This window comes from Sorex fumeus, unplaced genomic scaffold (genome assembly GCF_029834395.1).
Source record: "Sorex fumeus unplaced genomic scaffold, SorFum_2.1 ptg000019l, whole genome shotgun sequence".
In the NCBI taxonomy this organism is placed as follows: domain Eukaryota; kingdom Metazoa; phylum Chordata; class Mammalia; order Eulipotyphla; family Soricidae; genus Sorex; species Sorex fumeus.
The window spans coordinates 22849574-22871488 of NW_026606076.1; the positions used below are offsets into that span (position 1 = coordinate 22849574).

A 21915-nucleotide genomic window follows, 5' to 3' on the forward strand; every position below is an offset into this window, starting at 1 on the left:
TTTTGGTCGTTTACATTCTTGGTTAAGCTTTTCCCCAAATTTTTGGGGGCTAGCCAAAGGCACAGCAGCAATTTTGGGGTATCTGGAAGTCTGAAGGCGCCATCAGGCTGCTGATGCGCTCGCCTCACAGGTACAGATTGACCTGCTGGCGGCAACCATACCCCTTTGGTCTACTTTTAAACCATGAATATAATATCTTGTGGATTGGTGTGGTAATACAGCTGATAAAACATTCACCTTGCACTTGACTGACCCAGGTTCAATACACTAGCACATATATGGGCTCCAGACCTCTGACAGAAGTGATCCTTTAGCTCAGAGGTAGGAATAAGCCACAGACAAAGAAGGGTGTTTACCAAAAATACTGCAACGTCAAAAGGTAACTCTAATGAAAGGAAACAAGAACAACAAATACTCAAGTGTGAATTCTGAGGCACCCCTCCCAGGTTGCCAGATGTGAAGAATAGTGAGTCGGTAGGTCCCATAGTATGAGGTGTTTGGTGTTCCGCTCTCCAGAGAAACAAAGACACGGGGACCATAACAACTGATGGCAGATGGACCAGAGCACAGTGAACCTTTAATTCAGAACCGAATAGCATACTTATAGAACATCTGAGGGAGATCGAGGTACAGGACTGCATGTATTGTGATTTACCATTTACAGAGGTCAAGTCACAGGCGCTGGAGCAGTAGTCCAGAGAGGAGGACATTTTCCTTGCACGGGGCAGTTCAGTTTCAATCCCTGCCATCCCATATGGTCATCAGGAACTGCCAGAAGTAACTACTGATTGTGGAGGCAGGAGTAACCACAGAACATCACTGCATGTTAACCAAAAAGCAAAATAAAATGTCACGCCAGAGTCACAACAAAGAATAAGACAGTGGTGAGACTTGACAGCCCTGAGCGAAGTGATTTTATTTTGCCTTTTTATTCAAATTCCTTTTTTTAACTTTTAATTAGTGAGACACCATGAGGCACAGTTGTAGACTTACAAAGTTCTGTGCTTGGGTTTCAAGTATACAATGACCAAATACCCATCCTTCAAACAGTGCACATTTCCCACCACCACGGATCCCTGTATCCCTCCCACCCCCCACGCCCTCATCCCACCCTGCCTCTGTGGCAGGGCATTCCCCTTTGTTCTCTCTCTTATTTTGGGTGTTGTGGTTTGCAAAAGAGGCATTGAGTGGCAATCATGTTTGGTCTATAGTCTACTTTCAGCATGCTTCTCCCATCCTGGGAGGATCCTTGCAACACTCTTTATTTGGTGCTCCATTCTCTATCTGGGCTGCCTTTTCCCCTAGCATGTGTGACTGGCCTCCAAGCCATGAAGCAAAATTCCTGGTACTAATCTTGGCAACTCTTGACCATGACAGCCCTGAGCAAAGGAGATTTTTTTTATTTTATTCATATTCCTCTTAGTTTTCACCAGAAATCTGAAAAGTACATGTTAACATACATATCAAGTTCAAATTCGGGGACCCTGGCATAGACTTTCCCTTATAGACTGACATCACAAAAAGTTTGTTACACATAGCTAGGATTATTACCTCCCTGGCTGCACTTTTGTAGCACAGCATCCCATGGTAGAAAGAAAAAAGACTTTCTGAAAAGGGCCTGTTTTGACATTAAAAATTGTTATTAGGTCATTGAGTTATCTACTATGAATTTTATGATGTTTCCTAAGACCAGAAGGAAACACAAAGACCTTCCCACATTCTTGACATATATAAGATTTCACCCCAGTGTGAACTGCCCGATGTACAATTAGGCCGGAGGCCTGATGAAAGGCCCTCCCACATTCCTTACAAACAAATGGTTTCTCTCCAGTGTGAATTCTCACATGACGAGTAAGGGTTGAGGAAGAAACAAAGGCCTTCCCACACTCCTTACAAATATAAGGTCTCTCCCCAGTGTGCTGTCGCATATGGCGAATGAGGGTTGAGGATTCCACAAAGGCCTTTCCACATACCTTACATCCATAAGGCTTTTCTCCATTGTGAATTCTCATATGCATATTGAGGCTTGAGGAAGAAACAAAGGCCTTTCCACATACCTTACATCCATAAGGCTTCTCTCCATTGTGAATTCTCATATGTCGAGTAAGACCTGAGGATACAACAAAGGCCTTTCCACATTCCTTACAAACATATGGTCTCTCTCCAGTGTGAATTCTCATATGGCAGAGAAGGCTTGAGGATACAACAAAGGCCTTTCCACATACCTTACATCCATAAGGCTTTTCTCCATTGTGAATTCTCATATGCATATTGAGGCTTGAGGAAGAAACAAAGGCCTTTCCACATACCTTACATCCATAAGGCTTCTCTCCATTGTGAATTCTCATATGTTGAGTAAGGCCTGAGGATTCAACAAAGGCCTTCCCACATTCCTTACAAACATATGGTCTCTCTCCAGTGTGAATTCTCATATGGCAGGTAAGTCTTGAGGAATTAACAAAGGCCTTTCCACAAACCTTACATCCATAAGGCTTCTCTCCATTGTGAATTCTCATATGCCGAGTAAGACCTGAGGATTCAACAAAGGCCTTCCCACATTCCTTACAAACATATGGTCTCTCTCCAGTGTGAATTCTCATATGGCAGGTAAGTCTTGAGGAATTAACAAAGGCCTTTCCACAAACCTTACATCCATAAGGCTTCTCTCCATTGTGAATCCTCATATGCACATCAAGGCTTGAGGACACAGAGAAGGCCTTTCCACATAGCTTACATCCATAAGGCTTCTCTCCTTTGTGAATTCTTATATGCCGACTAAGGTTTGAGGAATAAGTAAAGGCCTTCCCACACTCCTTACATATATAAGGCCTCTCTTCAGTATGAGTTTTCATATGCCCGGTGAGGGTTGAGGATCGAGTGAAGGCTTTTCCACGTGCCTTATATTTATGAGGTTTCTCTCCAGTATGAATTTTCCTGTGTCTAGAAAGGTATGAGGAGTAACCAAAGACCTTCCCACATTGCTCACACACATATACTTTCTTTCCAGTATGGATTCTACAATGTTGTAAGAGGTCTGAGGGTTGAGTGAAGGCCTTCGCACAGTCCTTACATGCATGTGGTTTCCCTCCTGTGTGGATGTTCATGTCATCACATTGGGGTGATGCCGGATTCAAACCACGCCCTTGCTGCTGATACTCTTGGGGATTCTGTCCACTGTGGGTTTCTAAGGGAAAATCACAGTCCTGGGAACATGGGAAAGCTCCCCCACATTCCTTACACTGAGACAGGGTCAATCCATGGTGACTTTGCTTGTGGGGCTTTCGGTGTGAAGGACTCGCTGTAAACAGTGCTCCTCTCCCACATTCAAGGGTCTGCTCCAATGTTGGGGTATGTGTCTGTAGACTGAGAATAACAGATTGCGTGAAACTTTTCCCCGGGGAGGGATTCTTCAGAATGAGGTAGCTCTCTCCATTCTGATCACCCTTGGAGGCAATCCTGCTTGCCTTGGCATCCCCATGTGGCTGAGGGCACAAATGCACACTCGAAACTTTTTCACAGTGTGAAGGGTCAGAGACATTCCACTCGGGCTGGCTGCTTCCCTGTAGAACAGCAGAGGATTCCAATTATCGTTCTCTGCCTTAAGTGTCTCCATGTCAAAAGAAATTGATACCTGCAGGTTGATTTCTAACATTTGCAACATACCAATGCAATTCCCGACAAGTGGATGGCAATACCATGGACTAACCTAATGCTTCTGTAAGACACACATGGAAAATTGATGAATGAGGGGCCATTAATTTGTTAAATATTTTTTAACTCGATTAACAGGCAGAAATAACTCCCTCCACAGAACACTGATGCACCAGATTCAAGATAAAACACACTAAATTCTGTGTTCAGTTCTATCTCAATGTGGAGTAAATCCGGGGATGCATTTATTAAGAAAAACTGCATCCAACACTGCTGACACTGACCACAAGGGCCATTGAAAACATCTCACCATAGGCAGGTTCTTTTCAGGGTCAATGCCTTTTTCTGTTCTGTATTTTGTTTTCATTTAGGGTTGGGGTACACCATTCAGTGCTCAGCATTACCAGTAGGTCTCTGTGAAACACATGGCAATGTGGATGGACCAGTTTAAAAGACAAGGTATTTTCACGAATATCATTTGTAGATACTTTCAATCAAATGAAAAAGCAAGGCATATACATGAAACATATTACAATTTTCTTTAGGTTTTGAGCAGAGATGTCAGCACCCAGTTAAGATAAGGGTCCTCAAATTCAAGCATCATACTCCAAATTTTTTTCCAGCCATTCCCGGCCCTGCACTTTAAAAATAACATGCTGGTCCACTGATATTTTCTGTTAGTATTATAAAATTGATTCCAAACTTGCAAATCTTACCGGCTCACTCATACTCGCTGATTGAGTTCCTAAATCCCGAAGCCATGCATTGAGTTCTGAAACGAAACACAATATACAATGTAAGTATTCTTCGAATGGAGGGGCTGGAGCAATAGCACAGTGGGTAAGGCATTTGCCTTGCACACAGTTTACCCGGGTTCGATTCCCAGCATCCCATATGGCCCCTTGAGCACTGCTAGGAGTAATTCCTGAGTGCATGATCCAGGAGTATCCCCTGTGCATTTCTGGGTGTATCACCCCCCGAAAAAAAAAAAGAAAATGAATTCTTCGAATGGGATGGGACATCCTTAAACAGGCAGTACAGCTTGAGGACATCTATTTGGTTCTCACAGTCCAAAGTATCCCACAGAAAAGGGAAGGTCCCTGGAAAGGATTGCTGTGAAAAGCTTAGCAATCCTACAAGACATGCATGCATGCCTCTCTTCGCCGGCCTCAGGGTTCCTCCTTTCAGCCAGGAGATCACCGCAGGCTTCAACCCAGAATGCCCTGAACCTCACAGTTATGGAGCATGGATTAGTGACAAGGAAAATGTGACAAGTAAACCGCATGTATCCATATAAAAATGGAGTAAATTACTGAAAAGGCATGAACAGAATCTTCACATCTGAAATGTTCTAGATTGTGGTTATCCAAGAGCTAAGATCCAGGTCCTAATTTAAGAATAAAATACGGGGCCCATAAAACACCACAAATAGTATAACTGGGGTCTTAAATGTCCAACAGGGGTTTGATCACAGCACAGTACGTAGTATTTTTTTTCTCTAGTTTGAGATCCTCACCTGGGGATACTCAAGGCTTCTCCCTGACTGTGTACTCAAAAATCACCTTTGGTTTTGCTTGAGGATCATTATGGGTTGGTGAGAATAGAATGTATGTCCAGAACTTGCAAGACAAACACCGTGTTCACTGCACTGTCACTATAGGTTCGGCATCACATGCAATGTACTAAGCCTGTGCGAACTGATGCCTGAGTGCAGTAAACCCCAAAGCTTAACAAATCCAAAGATGAACAAAGATGACCAAAGCTCCCAGATGGTTTTTAAAATAAACATAAAAGGATGCAGACAGACAGCACAGCAGGTCAGGCACTGGCCTTCCTCAAAGTCAATTAAAGTTCGATCCTGACATTCAGTAGGGTCTCTCAAGCCATCAGCTGTGATCCCTGACTGCATAATCCAGAGGCAAATCCTGACTCCGGATGAACCAAGAACCACTGAAAGTGCCCACGAGCACTGAAATAGACCAACCTCTGATGGGGTGAGGCCCTAAGAAATACATAAACTGGGTTGGGAGCGATATTACAGCAGGCAGGACACAGACACTGCACACACGTACAGGATTGATCCCCAGCAGCACAGAATGCCCCGGACCACAACCAGGATGAATAACTGAATACACAGCCAGAAATAATCCCTACGTATTTTTAAGTATAACCCCAAACCAAATCAAAACAAAATAAGAGAATGCCCCGCCACAGAGGCAGGGTGGGCAGTGGGCTGGGGGTGGGAGGGATACTGGGATTAGTGGTGGTGGAGAATGGGCACTGGTGGAGGGATGGGTACTCGATCACTGTATAACTGAAACCTAAGCATGAAAATTTGTAAGTCTACAACTGTACCTCGTGGTGTTTCATTAATAAAAATTTTAAAAAATAAAAAAATAAAAATAAAATAATAAAAATAAAAATAAATTAACAGAAATTGTGGGCCTGGTGCAATTGTTCCAGGATTAAGACAGCAACGTTTTACGCTGCCAAGCGTGTTCAAACCTCAGAATCCCATGGCTCCTGAGCACCCCTGGGAGTGTTCCCTTAGCACAGAGACAAGAGGATTCAGGTTGTGCCCCAAATAAAAGCAAAACTCCCAAAAATACTAGATATTATGTGTAGTACAAGAACTGATCAGAGAACTCAGCATTGGCAGGAACCAGAAACTTTTTTGAGGGACCTAAGTGATGGCTTAGCGCATGGGGAGCTTGCCATGCACGGGGCTAACCTGGGTTGATCCCGAACACTCAAGATTCATGCAAACCCACAGAGACTGATTCCTAAGGACAGAGCTTAGAGTAAGCCCTGGGCATCGCCAGGTGAGCACCAACTAGAAAACCAGGGACAGAGCTAGAGAAAGAGCTACTGCATGGCTGTCCTCGCCAGTACAGTCACAACTACTGTTGGAAACACAGTCACGGCCCAGCACAGGGAGCCGACATGGGACTGTCCAGACAAGGTCAGCCCCGCACTGCTCTCACCAATGGCCCACAGGTTCTGGTAGGTCTCCAGCATCACGTCCTTGTAGAGCTTTCTTTGAGAGGCATCCAAGCACATCCACTCTTCTGGGGTGAAGCTCACGGCCACATCAGGGAAGGTCACCGTGCCCTGAACCAGCATACAAAGGGGGCAGGAGTCAGGGTCTGTCCCCACCCTGTACCCTGGGCTGTGAGGCCAGGAACCCAGGGCCCTAGAGGGTCTCAGGGTCTGTCCCATCGGGAGGAACCAGCCTCCACCTGAACTTCTGGCCAACGGGTCCCAACTTCTCTAAGACAGCTGCATCTATGAAAATGTGAGCATCCTCTTCTAGAAGGTTCCTGAAGGTGGCAGACTTGCTTCTGACCCCAGGGAATTCAACCACTGCTCCTATGAGCACTGCAGAGAGTAAAAACTGAGCACACAATCAGTGGGATCCAAATGAGTGACCCTGCTTTCAGCTCAAAACACTAAACATACACCCCTTGTATCCCACAGTCACTTGAGCTGCAAGAGCAAACAGGTCCAGCACACCCGGGGACCCATGATGCACATCAGGCACAGATTCAGGAGGAAGCCCTGAGCATCTCCACTGTGGCACAAAAATAAATACGAAAAGAAACAAAACAGCATGACTGTGTAACAGGACAGTGAGTAGGGCTGGTGATCCCCACCATTCCATAGGGTGCCCTAAGCAGTGCCAGGTACAATGCCAGAGTGCAGAGCCAAGAGTATAATCCCCAGAATCACTGCGTGTGGCTCCGAAAACAAAACAAAATACCCAGACACCAGCCTTTGATGCCCAGCACCCCATTTGGTCCCTGAGATATGTCAGGAGTCATCCTTGTGCACCAGTAATCTTTGAGCTACTGTGGTCCTAAAGACAAATACAACAAAACTGACACACGTGGCCTCAGACAGTAGAGAGCCGGGCACTCCGACAAGGTGGCAGGATCCTTCCTGAAGCAAGTCAGAGACAAGACAGTCCGGGAAGCCTGACGATCCTGTCACTGCATCACCTCATTTTGTCACTCCTACCTGGTGTCGGTGTGTCCGATGGCACCTCACCATCTTCTCCTGGCTGTTTTTCCAGAGGATCAGAGACCTGGAGGAGAAGCCAAAATTGGGAGCACTGGACAGGAGCAAAATTACCAAGTTCTGACCAGCCACACCCTCGGGCATTGGCTCACAGACCCATCTGGGGGACACTGCCAGATGTTTCTTTCTCCCCAGGAGAAGCAAAATGGGTTGGCATCTGTGCTGCCTTTCGTGACACAAGTTCTGGCTTGGCTACAGGAGACAAAACTCGGCCCTGCCTTGGTCTGGGGACTCCTCCCACATCCCACAGAAGGTTCTCAGAGGCCCAGCCAGGAAGGACTCTGAAGCCAGGAAATCCCGTGCTTCAGCGCCTCCTTCTGTCCCCGTGAGAGAGCTACACTCTGGGCTATGATTGCCTGGGGAAGCCCTTCTCTTCTTAGAAAAAAAAAAAAACAGGGGCTGGAGTGGTGGAACAGTGGGAAGGGCGGTTTGCTTTGCAAGTGGACGACTTGGGTTCTATTCCCAAGATGCCATATGGTACCCTTAGCACCTCAGGTACAATTATTGAGAGCACAACCAGGAGTAACCCCTTGCATCTCCGGGTGTGAACCAAAAAGCAAATAAAATTTTTTTAAAACTTTCTACAGGGGCTGGAGCAATAGCACAGCCGGTAGGGTGTTTGCCTGGCCAACCGGGTTTAATTCCCAGCATCCCATATGGTCCCCCAAGCACCGCCAGGAGTGATTCCTGAGTGCAGAGCCAGGAGTAACCCCTGAGCATAGGCTGGGTAAGACCCAAAAAGCAAAAAAAGTAAAGGCCCTCCCGTTGATCGTCGATTTGCTCGAGCGGGCCCAGTAACGTCTCCATTGGAGACTTTGTTGTTACTGTGTCTGGCACATCGAATACTCTCGGTAGCTTGCCGGGCTCTCCGAGAGGGGCGGAGGAATCGAGCTCGGGTCAGCCATGTTGGCCGCTTGCAAGGCAAACGCCCTACCCGCTGTGCTATATATAAATAAAAACTTTCTACAGACATACACTTTTACCAGCAGTACACAAACACACAAACACACAAGTGCTCGCACACACACCCCCACCCCAGTACTCACCTGGATAGCGAGCGGTCTGGGCTGGACTTTGCAACTTGATGTGAGGAAGCAGATATTCCTATTCGAACATACAGTAAACCTGTTAGGATGCTTGCTTTGCTGACACTAATCAATCCTCTGCATCCCCACAGCCCCCAGAGCACTGCCAGGAATAACATCTGAGGCCAGAGCCAGAGTAAGCCCTCAGGGTATCCCCGGGAATGCAAAACCCCACATTCCCTGCGCCAAAAGCAGCCCCAAAAGGAAATTACCATTGGCAAACTCCGGCCACCTACAGATCCACTGGCCCGGTCTGACCCACGACAGCAGCGAATGAAAGAGCTGGAGGGCAGCAGGGTCTCAAGATTTGGGGGAGGGTCTTTGGCACTGCATCTCAAAGTGAATCTGGAGATTCTACAGCAGCAAAATTGGTGCAAGATCCCGACATGGGTCAGCCGGGAGGGTCAAGAAGGCTAAGGCCCCGCCCTCGAGAGCTTCTGCACCCCAAGGCTCGCAGCTCCCCTGCTCAGTCCCACACCCACCCGCGGCTGTCACAACGTGGAGCCAAAGTCGACCATGGCCGCAGCAGCCCCCAGGACCACACACTCACATTCACGACCCCCACATCCCACTACAAGTCCCAACGAACCTCCCAAAACTCCGCGCCCCCAAAAGACCCCATCATACTTCAGGAACCGCCTGGATATCGGGGAACACACAAAAAATAAGCGCGAGAGACCCCTTGAGTTGGCGCCGTCCTGCAGCTCACAGCGTGGAGAAGGGGAGGTGCAGGGCACTCAGGGAGTCCACCCCTGTCCTGCAGCAGGACAAAACCGGGATCCAGAGTCCCGCTTCCTCGCTGGGGTCCCAGTTTGTCCTTCACCCACGTGACCAAGGACTCTCTGACCCCGTTTCCAGGAAGAGAAGCACCAGGAAGGCCCCGCTATGATGTCACTTCCGGTCCTGCAAGCAGCCTTAAAGGACCAGACTCCAGATGTGCAGAGAACCATTGTCCCCACCCAGGTGAATGGGGGCAGGAGGGGGATGGATTTGAATAAGTGAGTGGAGAGTCAGCTGCTAGATTGGGATCTTGGGTAAGACAAAGCCCCCTGATGCTTTACTGGTCAGTCAAATGTTGGACCAATGATCTCATACACAAGGCCATCAGGAAAACTGCAGGATGGTTGATCTGGGTAAAACAGGCAGGTAGGGAGTAGGTGGGACACAGGACAATCGGTTTCTCTGGGAAGTAACAAATCAATATGGGGTGAAAGCAGTGACTGGGAAGCCAGCTCTGGAGAAGAACTGGAACAACCGAGACAGAGAGCAGCCACCTGCGAGCTGGACAGAAACTGGAAAGGGAACAAAGGCTGATAAGGACACCTGAGAGCACTTTACGCGTTAATGCTCTACCCCTGACAACACACAAGCAATGGAAAGTCACCAGCAATGAAAGTTCGATGGGGAGGCTTCAGAAATACATTTCAAACCATGAGTTTGGACCAGGAGTGACAAGAGTACAGTGGGTTAGCACTTGCACTGAACTCGGACAACTAGAGTTCCATCCCTGGCATCCCAAATGGTTGCCTGAGCACCACCAGACACTAGGAAGTGTCAGGTGTGGTTCCAAAATCAAAAATATTATTGCAAGAAAACTACCCAGCATAAGGACCCCTCCTAGAATGGAGGTGTACACTGAGCTCACAGTTAGCATACTTTCCTGGTCAAAAGGCCTTACTTAGTCTTTTCAAAAAACTAAATGATTTATAGCATCCTAGTGACCACTAGCTTATTGAGATTTTTACTGCTTCCAAAAGCAAAGAGTTTCAAGGCTTTTTTCCCCTCTAATATTAGTGAAGAAAGAAGTGCTCTTCTTCTTCTTTTTCGCTTTTTGGGTCACACATGGCAATGCACAGGTGTTACTCCTGGCTCTGCACTCAGGAATTACCACTGGTGGTGCTCAGGGGACCATATAGCATGCTGGGAATCGAACCTGCGCCGGCCACGTGTAAAGCAAGAGCCCTTCCATCTGTGCTATTGCTCCAGCCCATCATCTTTTCCTTTTTTTAAAAAAAATGTTAATGACTAATTCCTGGCTTTGCATTCAGGGGATCCTATAGGATGCTGGCTTCAATCCTGGTCAGCAGCATACAAGGCAAACGTCCTCATGGTGTACTAGCCTCCTGCCCAGTGGGGGCTTCAGGGAATGATTCTTTACTTGTTTGGGGCTCAATAGTATGCAATCTTAGCAGAATGTAACCTACGCACTTCAGTGCATGCCCTGAACCATCCCATAGCGCAATATTTGGTCACTTTTGGCTCTCTCGCCTTTATCAATTAATTCATTTGTTATTTCATTTTTATTTTTTGTTTGCTTTTTGGATCACACCGGGCAATGCACAGGGGTTACTCCTGGCTCTGAATGCAGGAATTACTCCTGGCGGTGCTCAGGAGACCATATGGGATGCTGGGAATTGAATCCAGGTCGGCCGCGAGCAAGGCAAACGCCCTACTCACTGTGCTATCTCTCTAGCCCCTATTTCATTTTTAGTTGTCTTTTTTTTTTTAAGGAAGAATAACGACAGAGTCAAGAAGCAAATCACAGGGTCATTCCATGACAGACTCCCCAGAGGCCAGGGAGGAGAGCCGTGTGTGCAGGTGGGTGTCAGGGACCCTCACTGGCTCGTACCCGGGGCAGTGTGTGCGTGCCCTGAGGTCATGTGAAATTTGTTGCTGACCCCTGGGGCCTCAGGCACCTGGATCCATTTGTCTGTGCCACATTCTCTCTGGCTTTCACTACCTTGGACAGTCCATCATGGAATTACCCTGTGATTTGCTTTCTTGACTCCATCTTTATTCTTACTCCTCTGTCAGGCCTCAGGGATCCTCCTTCCAGCAAGGAGATGAACCGGGAGGGCACTTGCCTTGTATATGTGATCCGGGTTCTATCCCTAAACACAATATGTTACCCCTGAGCACCTCAGGAGTGATTCATCAATGCAGGGGCAGGGATGAACCCCGAATATCACAGAGTGTGGTTCCCGAAACACAAACAAAAGCCTTTCACGGAGGATTCCTTCACGCCAAACTTGAGGATGTTTAGCTGAGTCTTGCTTCCACCACCTTCCTCCGTGGAAAGCTGTGAAGGTGTGGGGATGACCAGGACAGGAACCGTTTGTCAAAGGGGGCATAAAGGGAGAAACTCTACTGCGGGCAAAGCATTTGCCATGCTGCTGGGTTCAATCCCGACACACAGATCGCCCCATGTGAGGCAAGCGCCCTGGATGCTCGGCTACCACTGCACATCCTGAGGCGGCCTGCTGGATCCGAGTGACCAGCAGGTTAACACAGAAGTAAACCGAAGGGCTGGAAATCTTTAGGTAGGAAAGTCGGGCCACGGCTCTTCCACCAATGCACCGCGAGAGGATGCTGTGGGGCGTCTCCATCCTTACTCTGGGACTTTTCTCTAAGAAATTTTCATCCCTGGTCCTGACCTGCCTTGAGAACCCGCTATAGCTCCCCAGGATCCTCAAAATTTCTGCAGGAAAAAATTATTTCTGTATGGAGGAGCCATATCCATAGCCCCTAGAGCTGACTGGCCAATCTACTGACTCTATCTTAATTATTTTAGGGTGTGGGCTGTGGATGGCCGCAACATTTTTCAGGGCAGCTCAGGTGACCCTATACAGTGCCTGAGACGGAACCCAGAGTGAGCACAGAAGACAACTGTGCCTTCCCACAGCACGATCTCTTCAAACAAACCAGTTCTTACAGGTTTCCAGCCCCATCACCCCATCCCTCAGCACCCAACAATTCAGACAGTGTATCTTCCTCCTTCCCTAAGAGATCTTTGTGGTTCATATACAAATGGAAAGTCCCAAATCCTCTGTTTTCCATAAGGAGGGTGGCAGAGGCCAGATCCAACTCCAACATCTCCAGAAGTTTGGGGTGAAGGTACCTGCCGTCAGAGGAACTTGGGGTGGGTTGGGAAGAACTTTATTTAAAATGAGCCTCAGCAGCCAATCTCCTTCCCTGGAAATTCTAAACACACCAAATCTGCTGAGAATTTTTTTTTTTGCTTTTTGTGTCACACACAGCGATGTACAGGGGTTACTCCTCGCTCTGCACTCAGGAATTACTTCTGGCGGTGCTCAGGGAACCATATGGGATGCTGAAAATTGAACCCATGTCGGCCAGGTGAAAGGCAAATGCCCTAACCGCTGTGCTATCGCTCCAGCCCCATTGCTGAGGATTTTTCATTTTTAAGGGGGTTTGGTGTGGGCCTGCAAGGTTCTGGGAACCATCAGAAATGCCTAGGATTGAACCTCATCTGCCACAAGGAAGGCAAGTTCTCATTTTTAAAATATTTAAATAAGTCTCTTCCTTTTCGTCCCCAACACTGTGGCGGTCTTCTTCCCCACCGAGGTCAGTTTTTGCGCCAGTACTCGAACCTGGGATTTGGCTTTCTCTCTGCAAGCACCCCAGGCGTCCTCTAGGACCCTAGAACAAAGCAGCTCTGAGCCTCTGCCTCTTCCTCTTCATCGCCAATGCTGTGCCCGTCTTCTTCTCCACCCAGCCTTTACCCCCCCCACACACACACCACATTCCCGTGGGGGCGTGGCCTCTTCAGAAGTGGCCGTGGCTTTGGTAGGAGTGGACCTGGCCTAATTGTAGGCTGGCCAGCGCTAACGCGGTCGCGGGTAGTTTACTCATACCAAGAAATCTAGTGTAACATCACAGTTCCCATACCCACACACCAACATTAAGAAACAATGCAAATCCTCACCACGTGGGGAGGACGATGAAAAGAGTCCAGAAGACTCACTAGGTGCTACTTACCTAAAGGAACTCTCTGACAAAGCATTCAAATATGAAGTCATGAAGATGTTCAATGGACTCAATGAAACAGTCAGACAGATATCCAGTAAACTGAAGGAGGACATGAAAGATACAATGGATCGGACAATCGAGAAAATCCAGGAAAAAATGAGAGAAGAAATTGGAAAGCTACACACAGAAATGTCATGAATGAAAGATTAAATAGATGAAATAAAAAAACTCAGTCTGTGCCCTCAACAGCAGAATCACCACAGCTGAAGACAGAATCAGTGAGCTGGAAGATCAGCTGCACCAAGCTAACTGTCAAAAACAATGGCAAGAGACCTGAAAATAGCTCTAGAGCATATCAGAGTCTTAGGAGATGATTCCAAGAGGAACAACATTAGAATCGTTGGAGTACCAGAAGTTCAGGGAAACAATCCCCGTGAAAAAAAGTCATGGTTAAACAAATCATTGCTGAAAAATTCCCAGAGCTCGACAATGCAGCCATTCAGATTCAAGGAGCCTGAAGGGTTCCAGCTAAAAGAGACCCTAACAAAAACACTCCAAGACATATCGTAGTTAGAATGATCGATGCTGCCAATAGAGACACAATCCCGCAAGCAGCATGGTCAAAGAAGGAAATCACACACAAAGGAGCACCCCTGAACTTCACAGCAGAACTATCAGGGGAAACCCTCCAAGCCCGAAGGCAAATGTGGGATATAGTTAAAAAACTCACTGAAATGAATGCTTCACCAAAAATACTCTATCCGACTAAACTGTCACTCAAACCCAAAGGAACAGTGCACTACTTTCTAGATAAACAGTAGCTCAGGAACTTCATAGACTCAAAACCAGACCTAAAAGAAGGGCTAAAAGTGCTACCATAAGACAAGACAAACCCTACAGGCACTACAGATCCCTACAAAAAGATGACACAAAACCCCATAACAATAATCTCTCTCAACGCCAACCTTCTAAATTCACCAACTAAGATACAAAGAGTGGCAAAATGGATTCGTAGACAGAACCCAACATTCTGCTGCCTACAAGAAACTCAAATCAAGAAAAAGATTAGAAGGGACAGCGAAGGTTATTTTCTCTTCATCAATGGATACATACAACAGAAAGAAATCACACTCTTAAATGTATACATACGTAATGAGGGAGCAACTAAATATTTAAAACAACTGCTCACAGATTTTAAGGAGGGCATTGCTAGCAACACAATATTAGCTAGAGTCTTCAACATCGCCTTATCACCTCTGGTTAGATCAACAAAAAACAAAACTCAGCAAGGAAACATTGGCTCTGAATGAATAAATAGAAGAAAAAAGGTTTATAGACCTACACAGGGCTATACAACCCAAAAAGAAAGAATACACATTCTTCCCCAGTGCGCACGGAACATTTTCCAAAATAGACCATGTGCTAGGACACAAAAAATACCTCAATAGAATCAGGAAGATAGAAATAGTATCAACAATCTTTTCAGACCAGAATCCAGCAATACCACTCCTGGGAATATCCCAGAGAGGCAAAAAAGTATAGTCGAAGTGACATCTGCACTTGTTTGTTCATTGAAGCACTGATTACAATAGCTAGAATCTGGAAAAAACCTGAGTGCCCGAGAACAGATGACTAGTTAAAGAAACTTTGGTACATCTACACAATGGAGTACTATGTAGCTGTTAGAAAGGATAAAGGTAAAGGCCCTCCTGTTGATCGTCGATTTGCTCGAGCGGGCCCAGTAACGTCTCCATTGGAGACTTTGTTGTTACTGTGTTTGGCATATTGAATACGTCATGGGGAGCTTGCCAGGCTCTGCCGTGCGGGCGAGATACTCTCAGTATCTTGCCGGGCTCTCCGAGAGGGGCGGAGGAATCGAACTCAGGTTGGCCATGTTGGCCGCTTGTAGGCAAACGCCCTACCGCTGTGCTATGAAATTTAAATACACATGGTACTACATGGAAAGTATCATGCTAAGCAAAATGAGTCAGAAAGAGAGGGACAGACACAGAAGATTGCATTCATCTGGGAAACAGAAAGTAACAAAATAGGAGACTAATACCCATGAACAACCGAGATAAGGACAGGAGGTTTACTCCATGGCTTGGAGGCCAGCCACACATGCTAGGGGTAAAGATAGCTCAGATAGAGAAGGGAGTACCAAATAAAGCCCATTTCAACATTCTCCAATTCTCCCTATAAAGAGCCTGGCCAGGGCCACTCACTTTTTGTGAATATTAATGTTTAGTGCATATATGGATACAAGGTATGTAGAAATGATAAACTGCTTGCTTGCACATGACTGACCAGGATTCCGAACCCCCGTAAGGATACCTGTGCCTGCCCAGGTATGGATCCCTGAGCTCACAGCTAGCAGTAACGCCTAAGCCCGGTGGGGCACAGCTCCCCCAAACCTAACAGGAAGTTCTGAAGAATGAACGTATCCACTTTCATAAGGATTCAATGCAGCACTGTGGTTGATTTCTGCCATAATTCCCGCAAACCAGGGCCTCTGGGCCAAGCCAGAATAAGAGCAAATAATGACAGTGGTGAGCCGTGACAGTCGTGCCCTCCTTAAAATGCTCTCCTTAAAATCTGTGAGCTGTGGACATGGGCAGGCTGCTCGTGTCCTAGTACAAAATCCGCCTTCAGGGTCCCCCTTCCATGACGCGGCGCAAATTTACTTGTCCTTTGTCAAGTGAGGAACAGCGCCCTGATCCCACCCAGGGTTTGTGTCAGGGATGGAAAATGAATCAGGAATACCAGTATTATGACATCACTTGTTTCCATAAAGTAAGGTAATGGTAAAGGCCCTCCCGTTGTTCATCGATTTGCTCGAGCGGGCACAGTAACATCTCCATTGGAGATTGTTGTTGTTACTGTGTTTGGCATATCGAATACATCACGGGTGGCTTGCCAGGCTCTGCCGTGCGGGCAAGATACTCTCGGTAGATTGCTGGGCTCTCCGAGAGGGGCGGAGGAATCGAACTCGGGTTGGCCATGTTGGCTGGGTGCAAGGCAAATGCCCTACCGCTGTGCTATCGCTCCAGCCCTGCTATCGCTCCCCAAAAAGGCCATGAGAACCATTTTGCCACCCAGCTGAATCTGTGCTACGAGGAGGATGGATTCGGATAAAGGAGTGGAGAGGGAGCTGCTCAAGTGGGCGATCACACAATGGGGGTCTGGGGGTAAGGAGAAGCCCCCTGTTCCTGTAGTCATCACTAAACATTGAACCAGCGATATCTAGACACCCAATGTTACCCTGACTCTTGCCAAGTGATCCCTAAACTCAGGGCCAAGAGTAAACCCTGAGTACTCTCAGGTGTGGTGAAAAATATAACAAAAAAGGCAAATTCTACCAAAGGGGGAAAAATTACATGCAAAGACAAATTCTAGAGTGCAACATTCAAAGTGTCAAGTAGCTGGTCCTTAAAATCCCCCATTCTTGATCTTTCCCTGCTACAGAAACTCAGTTTCTCCTGAATTCCTATTGTTCTTTCCTGCTTTTGCATCTTTCTTGTGTGCGCATATGTGTGTGTGTGTGTGTGTGTGTGTGTGTGTGTATATACATGTGTCTTTCTGTGATTTTTATTTTGGGGTAACAAACGGCAGATTCAGGGCTTACTCCTAGCTTGGCACTCAGGGATAACTCTGGTAGGGACCATATGGGATGCAGGGATGGAACTTGGGTTGATCGCATGAATGCTTAAGTGCTTACTCGCTGTACTATGGCTCTGACCCTAAGAAAATGTGCTCCTAGCACATCCAGGATGATCCCTGAGCAAATGTCCTTACCCCTGAAAAACCAAAACTATCTGGCTTAAAACAAACAAACACCACAGCCCTTACCCTTGTTGGACTATAGTTCTGAACAATTTAGGATTAACACTGCTTCATCATTTCTCCTCTGCTGCAAGTTAGGCTTGCTGAGTAACACCCTTCCCAATATTCCTGAATCACTCCCATTTCCTTAGTATTCATCTTTAACTTCCAGGTGCTCTGCTTCCCCTATGCACTAATCACCCATTTCCCCTCACCAGAACCTGTGAATTGTAAAGTCAGATTCTTCAGAGATCTCTGGATTTTGTAAGTGAAATTTTGACTTTCTTTTTCCTTCATGTCCTCTGCAGTTTACTTTAGACAAGTAACCACTTTGCTCCTGGACAAGGACCAGTGAAGTCCTATGTTGGGAAGATTGTGCTCGGAGGATTGGGAGGGCCATGCCCCCAGCCCTTAGCTTTGTATAGCAAAGGAAGACAATGTTATGCTTTTGTAACTTTAGAGTTACTATACACTCCTGGGCATTTTCATATTTATGAGATTTAAGCCTCAGCTGCCCATTGTTCTGAGCACCCCAAAAGCAAGAGACTGGAAGGACCCAGGAGAGCTGTGAGCTACCTGGCATTGAAAAGGGACAGGTAAGCACCATAACAATTATGGAATGACCCAAATATAAGCAAATAGATAAGGATCCTGCTGGGATTAGGAAGGACTAACCTGTCCTGACGAGTGTAGTCTGGGATCTATAGGAAATATCCCCAATAGAGCCACCCTATAAGCTTAATAGATCTCTTACTGTGTCCATTCAAAATGAACAGAAAGATTAAGTCCTCAAGATTGTTTAGATGAATATGAACTAAGCAAAAGAAAATACATCCTTAGATGCAATTCCACCCTTAAGCTGATCTCCTTGCAGGGTGAGATTTTTGTCTAAAAAGAAGTTTCCCCTGAGGGAAGGGTTTACATCCATTGATTGTACAACTACACCTCTGTGTATTTGCTACCCCCACTCCTGGGGAATGGGCTGGAGAAATAAAGGCTGTGGGAGAAGGGCAAAGAGAGGAAATGAGGGGCAGTGGGAGACTGGTACAGATAGGCAGGAGAACGGAAAAAGAGCAACTGATCACTGTGAGTTCACGAAGTAAAATGCGGGGGTGCTGTGAAGCATTGATGGTCCAGAGCCGCCTCCTCACTTCCGCAGGTTTTCCCACCAGAGAGAAAGACAGAGAGATGGGGAACCACAGACTGATGGTGAAAACAGCCCATTTAATGCAGAGCAGCTACCATACTTATAGAACATCTGAAGAGGGGGGTTGAGATAAGGACAAAGGTGTGATTGATCATTTACACAGATAAACATTTGGCAGAGGAAATTCTCTTGGGGAGATTCACCCAAGGAGACACTCTGTCTCCCAGGGACATCTACATTGCTTTTACCTTTCCCTCTAGTTGTATACATTATCAACACTTGCAGTTGTTTGGATAAACACAGTAAGAGACAAAGATCCCAACACTTAATTCTCTGGGCTCTGAGAGCAAGTAAGGCTTTTACCATAAATCCCAGACTAAATCCTCAGGCCAGTTAAGCTTGTCCTTCCCCATGGTGGTCCTGTCTCTTAAGCTGTAACAGTTTGCATCAAGACCATGCATTTCTGCTTTGTAGAACATCCCATTTGGATGCCAGGGTAGTTTTGCCACTTGCTCCGGGTCCATCCCAGTCCCAGGACAGGACCCCCCTCTTGGGACGTTAGGAACTACAGCAACTGAAGTCAAGTAATTATGACCAAGCTATTATGACCTTCCAACAGTCGTGAAATGAATTTCATTTCTGTATAAATTTTTCTATGCTCAGAAAGAACCTGAGAAGAAATGAAAGGTCTTCCCACCTACCTCACATATATAAGGGTTTTCTACGATACAGATTTTGTGAAAATTAAGACTTAATGGATAAGCAAAGGCCTTCCCACATTGCCCACACATATAAGTTATCTCTCCAGTGTGAGTTTTCATGTGCACTCAGGCTTGTGGAACAAGCAAAGACTTCCCACTCCATACAAGCATATGGTTTCTCTCCAGTGTGACTTTTCCTGTGCATACTAAGGTGTATGATTCAGATAAAGGCCTCAACACATTCCTTACATGCATACGGACTCCGCAGTATGAAATCTCCTGTGAATAAGGTCTGAAGATCCATCAAAGGCCTTCCCACAATCCTTACACTTAAGTGGTTTCTCTCCTGTGTGAATATTGACAGTCCCGCCAGGGTGATGCTGGACTCAAGAGTTTGTCCTCGATGCTGACATTCCTGGGAATTCTGAGCACTGTGGGTTTCTAAGGGAATGTGATGGTGCTGAGAACATGTGAAGGCTCCCCGACATTCCTTACACATGGACAGGTTCAGTTCACAATGACTGCCTGTGGGCCTGTCAGTGTGAGACACACACTATAAACAGTGTTCCTCTCCCACAGAGCAGGGGCTGCCCCACTATGAAGGGGTTGTGTCCATTAACTGAGCTGAACATCCAAGGATCTTTTCCCAGGGTGAAGTTTTGTCGGAGTGAGCATACTCTCGCCATTTTCATCACCCTCAGAAGACAATGTCTGAGCATCCCCATGGGGATGAAGGCAAAACTGCTCAATTAAGCCTTATCACAGTGTGCAGAAAGACATTCCACCAGGGCTGGCTGCTTCCACGTAGAACACCAGAGAAGGATTCCAATTATTGCTCTATGCCATGAGAAAAGAAATGTCAAGAAATGTCATGTCAAAAGAAATCAAACTCTGCAGGTAGGTAGCTGGTGGGGTATGAGACAATGAGTATCTTGGGGAAGTAATTAATCAAGATGGGGCTGAAAGCAATAACTCTGAAGCCAGCCTTGGGGATTCAGACACGAACTGACCTAGTAGAAACCCAGAGAGCTGGAGACACTGGAACAGGAGCAAAGGCTGGTAAGAATATCAGAGGGCACAGTCAGGCCAACGCTCTACCCCTTGACAACACACAAACCGTGGACTCTCACCTACAAGGAAAACCCCAGGAGACACTTTCAGAAACACAATTTAAAACTGAGAGTGGGCTAGTGGGTTGGGTGCTTCCTTTGCACGTAGTCAATCTGGTTTCAATGTCCAGAATCCCAAATAGTCCACTGAGCACCATCTAATAGATGGATGAAATTTTGCTCCATCCAAACATAAATATTTCCTTTTTTTCTTCTAAGATTAGTGAAGTGACATGGGTGGGATCCAGGGATGTGACCAATCTTTTGAGTAATCACAGGTAAATGGAATGGCCTTGCTAGTATGTGGGGAGCTTGAGAGCTGACCCATATTCCCACTTGTAAAAGATTTCAACATAGATCCCCTTCCATCCTTTCAAATGGTATTCTATGCACAGTAAAGTTCATAAAAAATGTCTCCAAATGACACCAGAGCAATTGTACATCGGGGAAGGGTGTTGCTTGCACACAACCGACCTGGGTTCAATCCCCAGGATCCTACAGGGTCTGTTGGAGCATCAACAGAAATAGTACCTGGGTGCAGAGCCAGGAGCAACCCCTGAGCATTATTAGATAGGCTCCAAATAGAAAAAAAAATTAAATAAAAAATAAATTATCCCCATTCCACCCCATTAAGAAACCTTGCCAGGGCCATTTTCCTAAGATGACACTTTGGAATATATTTATCCTTTATGCATACACAAGTATAACAATAACAGAGATGATACAGGGGATAAGGAACTAGTCACACACGGCCAACCTGGATACTAAATACAGTACCCCATAATGATCCAGAGTCCCCCAGATATGGATGCCTGAACTCAGAGCCAGTAGTACCGCCAGAGAACACCAGTTTCTCTCCAATATTCTTTCTCTTATGCCTAGTAAGGTCTGAGAAATGAAGACCTCCCAAGAGTAAACCTATCCCTGGATCATGCAGCATCGAACACAACACCTCATAGCTCACACCACTCATACTCCAAGAGTAGTATATCACATTTGAAGTGGTTTTAAAGTAGAAAGCAACCAATCTTAGAGGGAAATATATTTTTACAGATATGGCCGACCCGAGTTTGATTCCTCCGCCCCTCTCGGAGAGCCCGGCAAGCTACCGAGAGTATTTGATATGCCAGACACAGTAACAACAAAGTCTCCAATAGAGACGTTACAGGGCCCGCTCAAGCAAATCGACGATCAACGGGAGGGCCTTTACCTTTACCTTTATTTATATATATATATATATATATATAACTATAAAGAGAGAGAGATAAGCAAACAAGACTCAAGCATTACAGTAATCACTTATAAAAAGGCTTAATGGCCTCTGGGTGAAGTACAACGATCTTTACACACTCCTCTAACCAAAGTTTTTTCGTGCATTTTCAGTGGTTTATTCAAAAGAAAAATACAAAATAAATTATTTCGGTTCTGCTTTGGAGCAGGCGTTGGGGTACAGGATGGAAACATCCAAAATATCGTGGTGGGAAGGTGTAATGGTGGTGGGATTGGGGATCGAATATTAAATGAAATCAAATATTGTGAACTACTTTATAAAA

General features: G+C 46.2%; 1 protein-coding gene across 1 annotated transcript in view; it reads right to left on the reverse strand.

The window, feature by feature from the left end:
- The window catches only part of LOC130022015 (zinc finger protein 571-like), a gene marked incomplete at its 5' end in the record, with an annotated part of 62655 nt that extends 59770 nt beyond the window's left edge, over positions 1 to 2885 (reverse strand). Inside the window, one exon of the mRNA XM_056112740.1 lies at positions 1767 to 2885. Coding sequence (XP_055968715.1) covers positions 1767 to 2885 — 1119 coding nt within the window. The remainder of the gene's footprint in view (positions 1 to 1766) is intronic.
- Positions 2886 to 21915: the final 19030 nt, after the last annotated feature.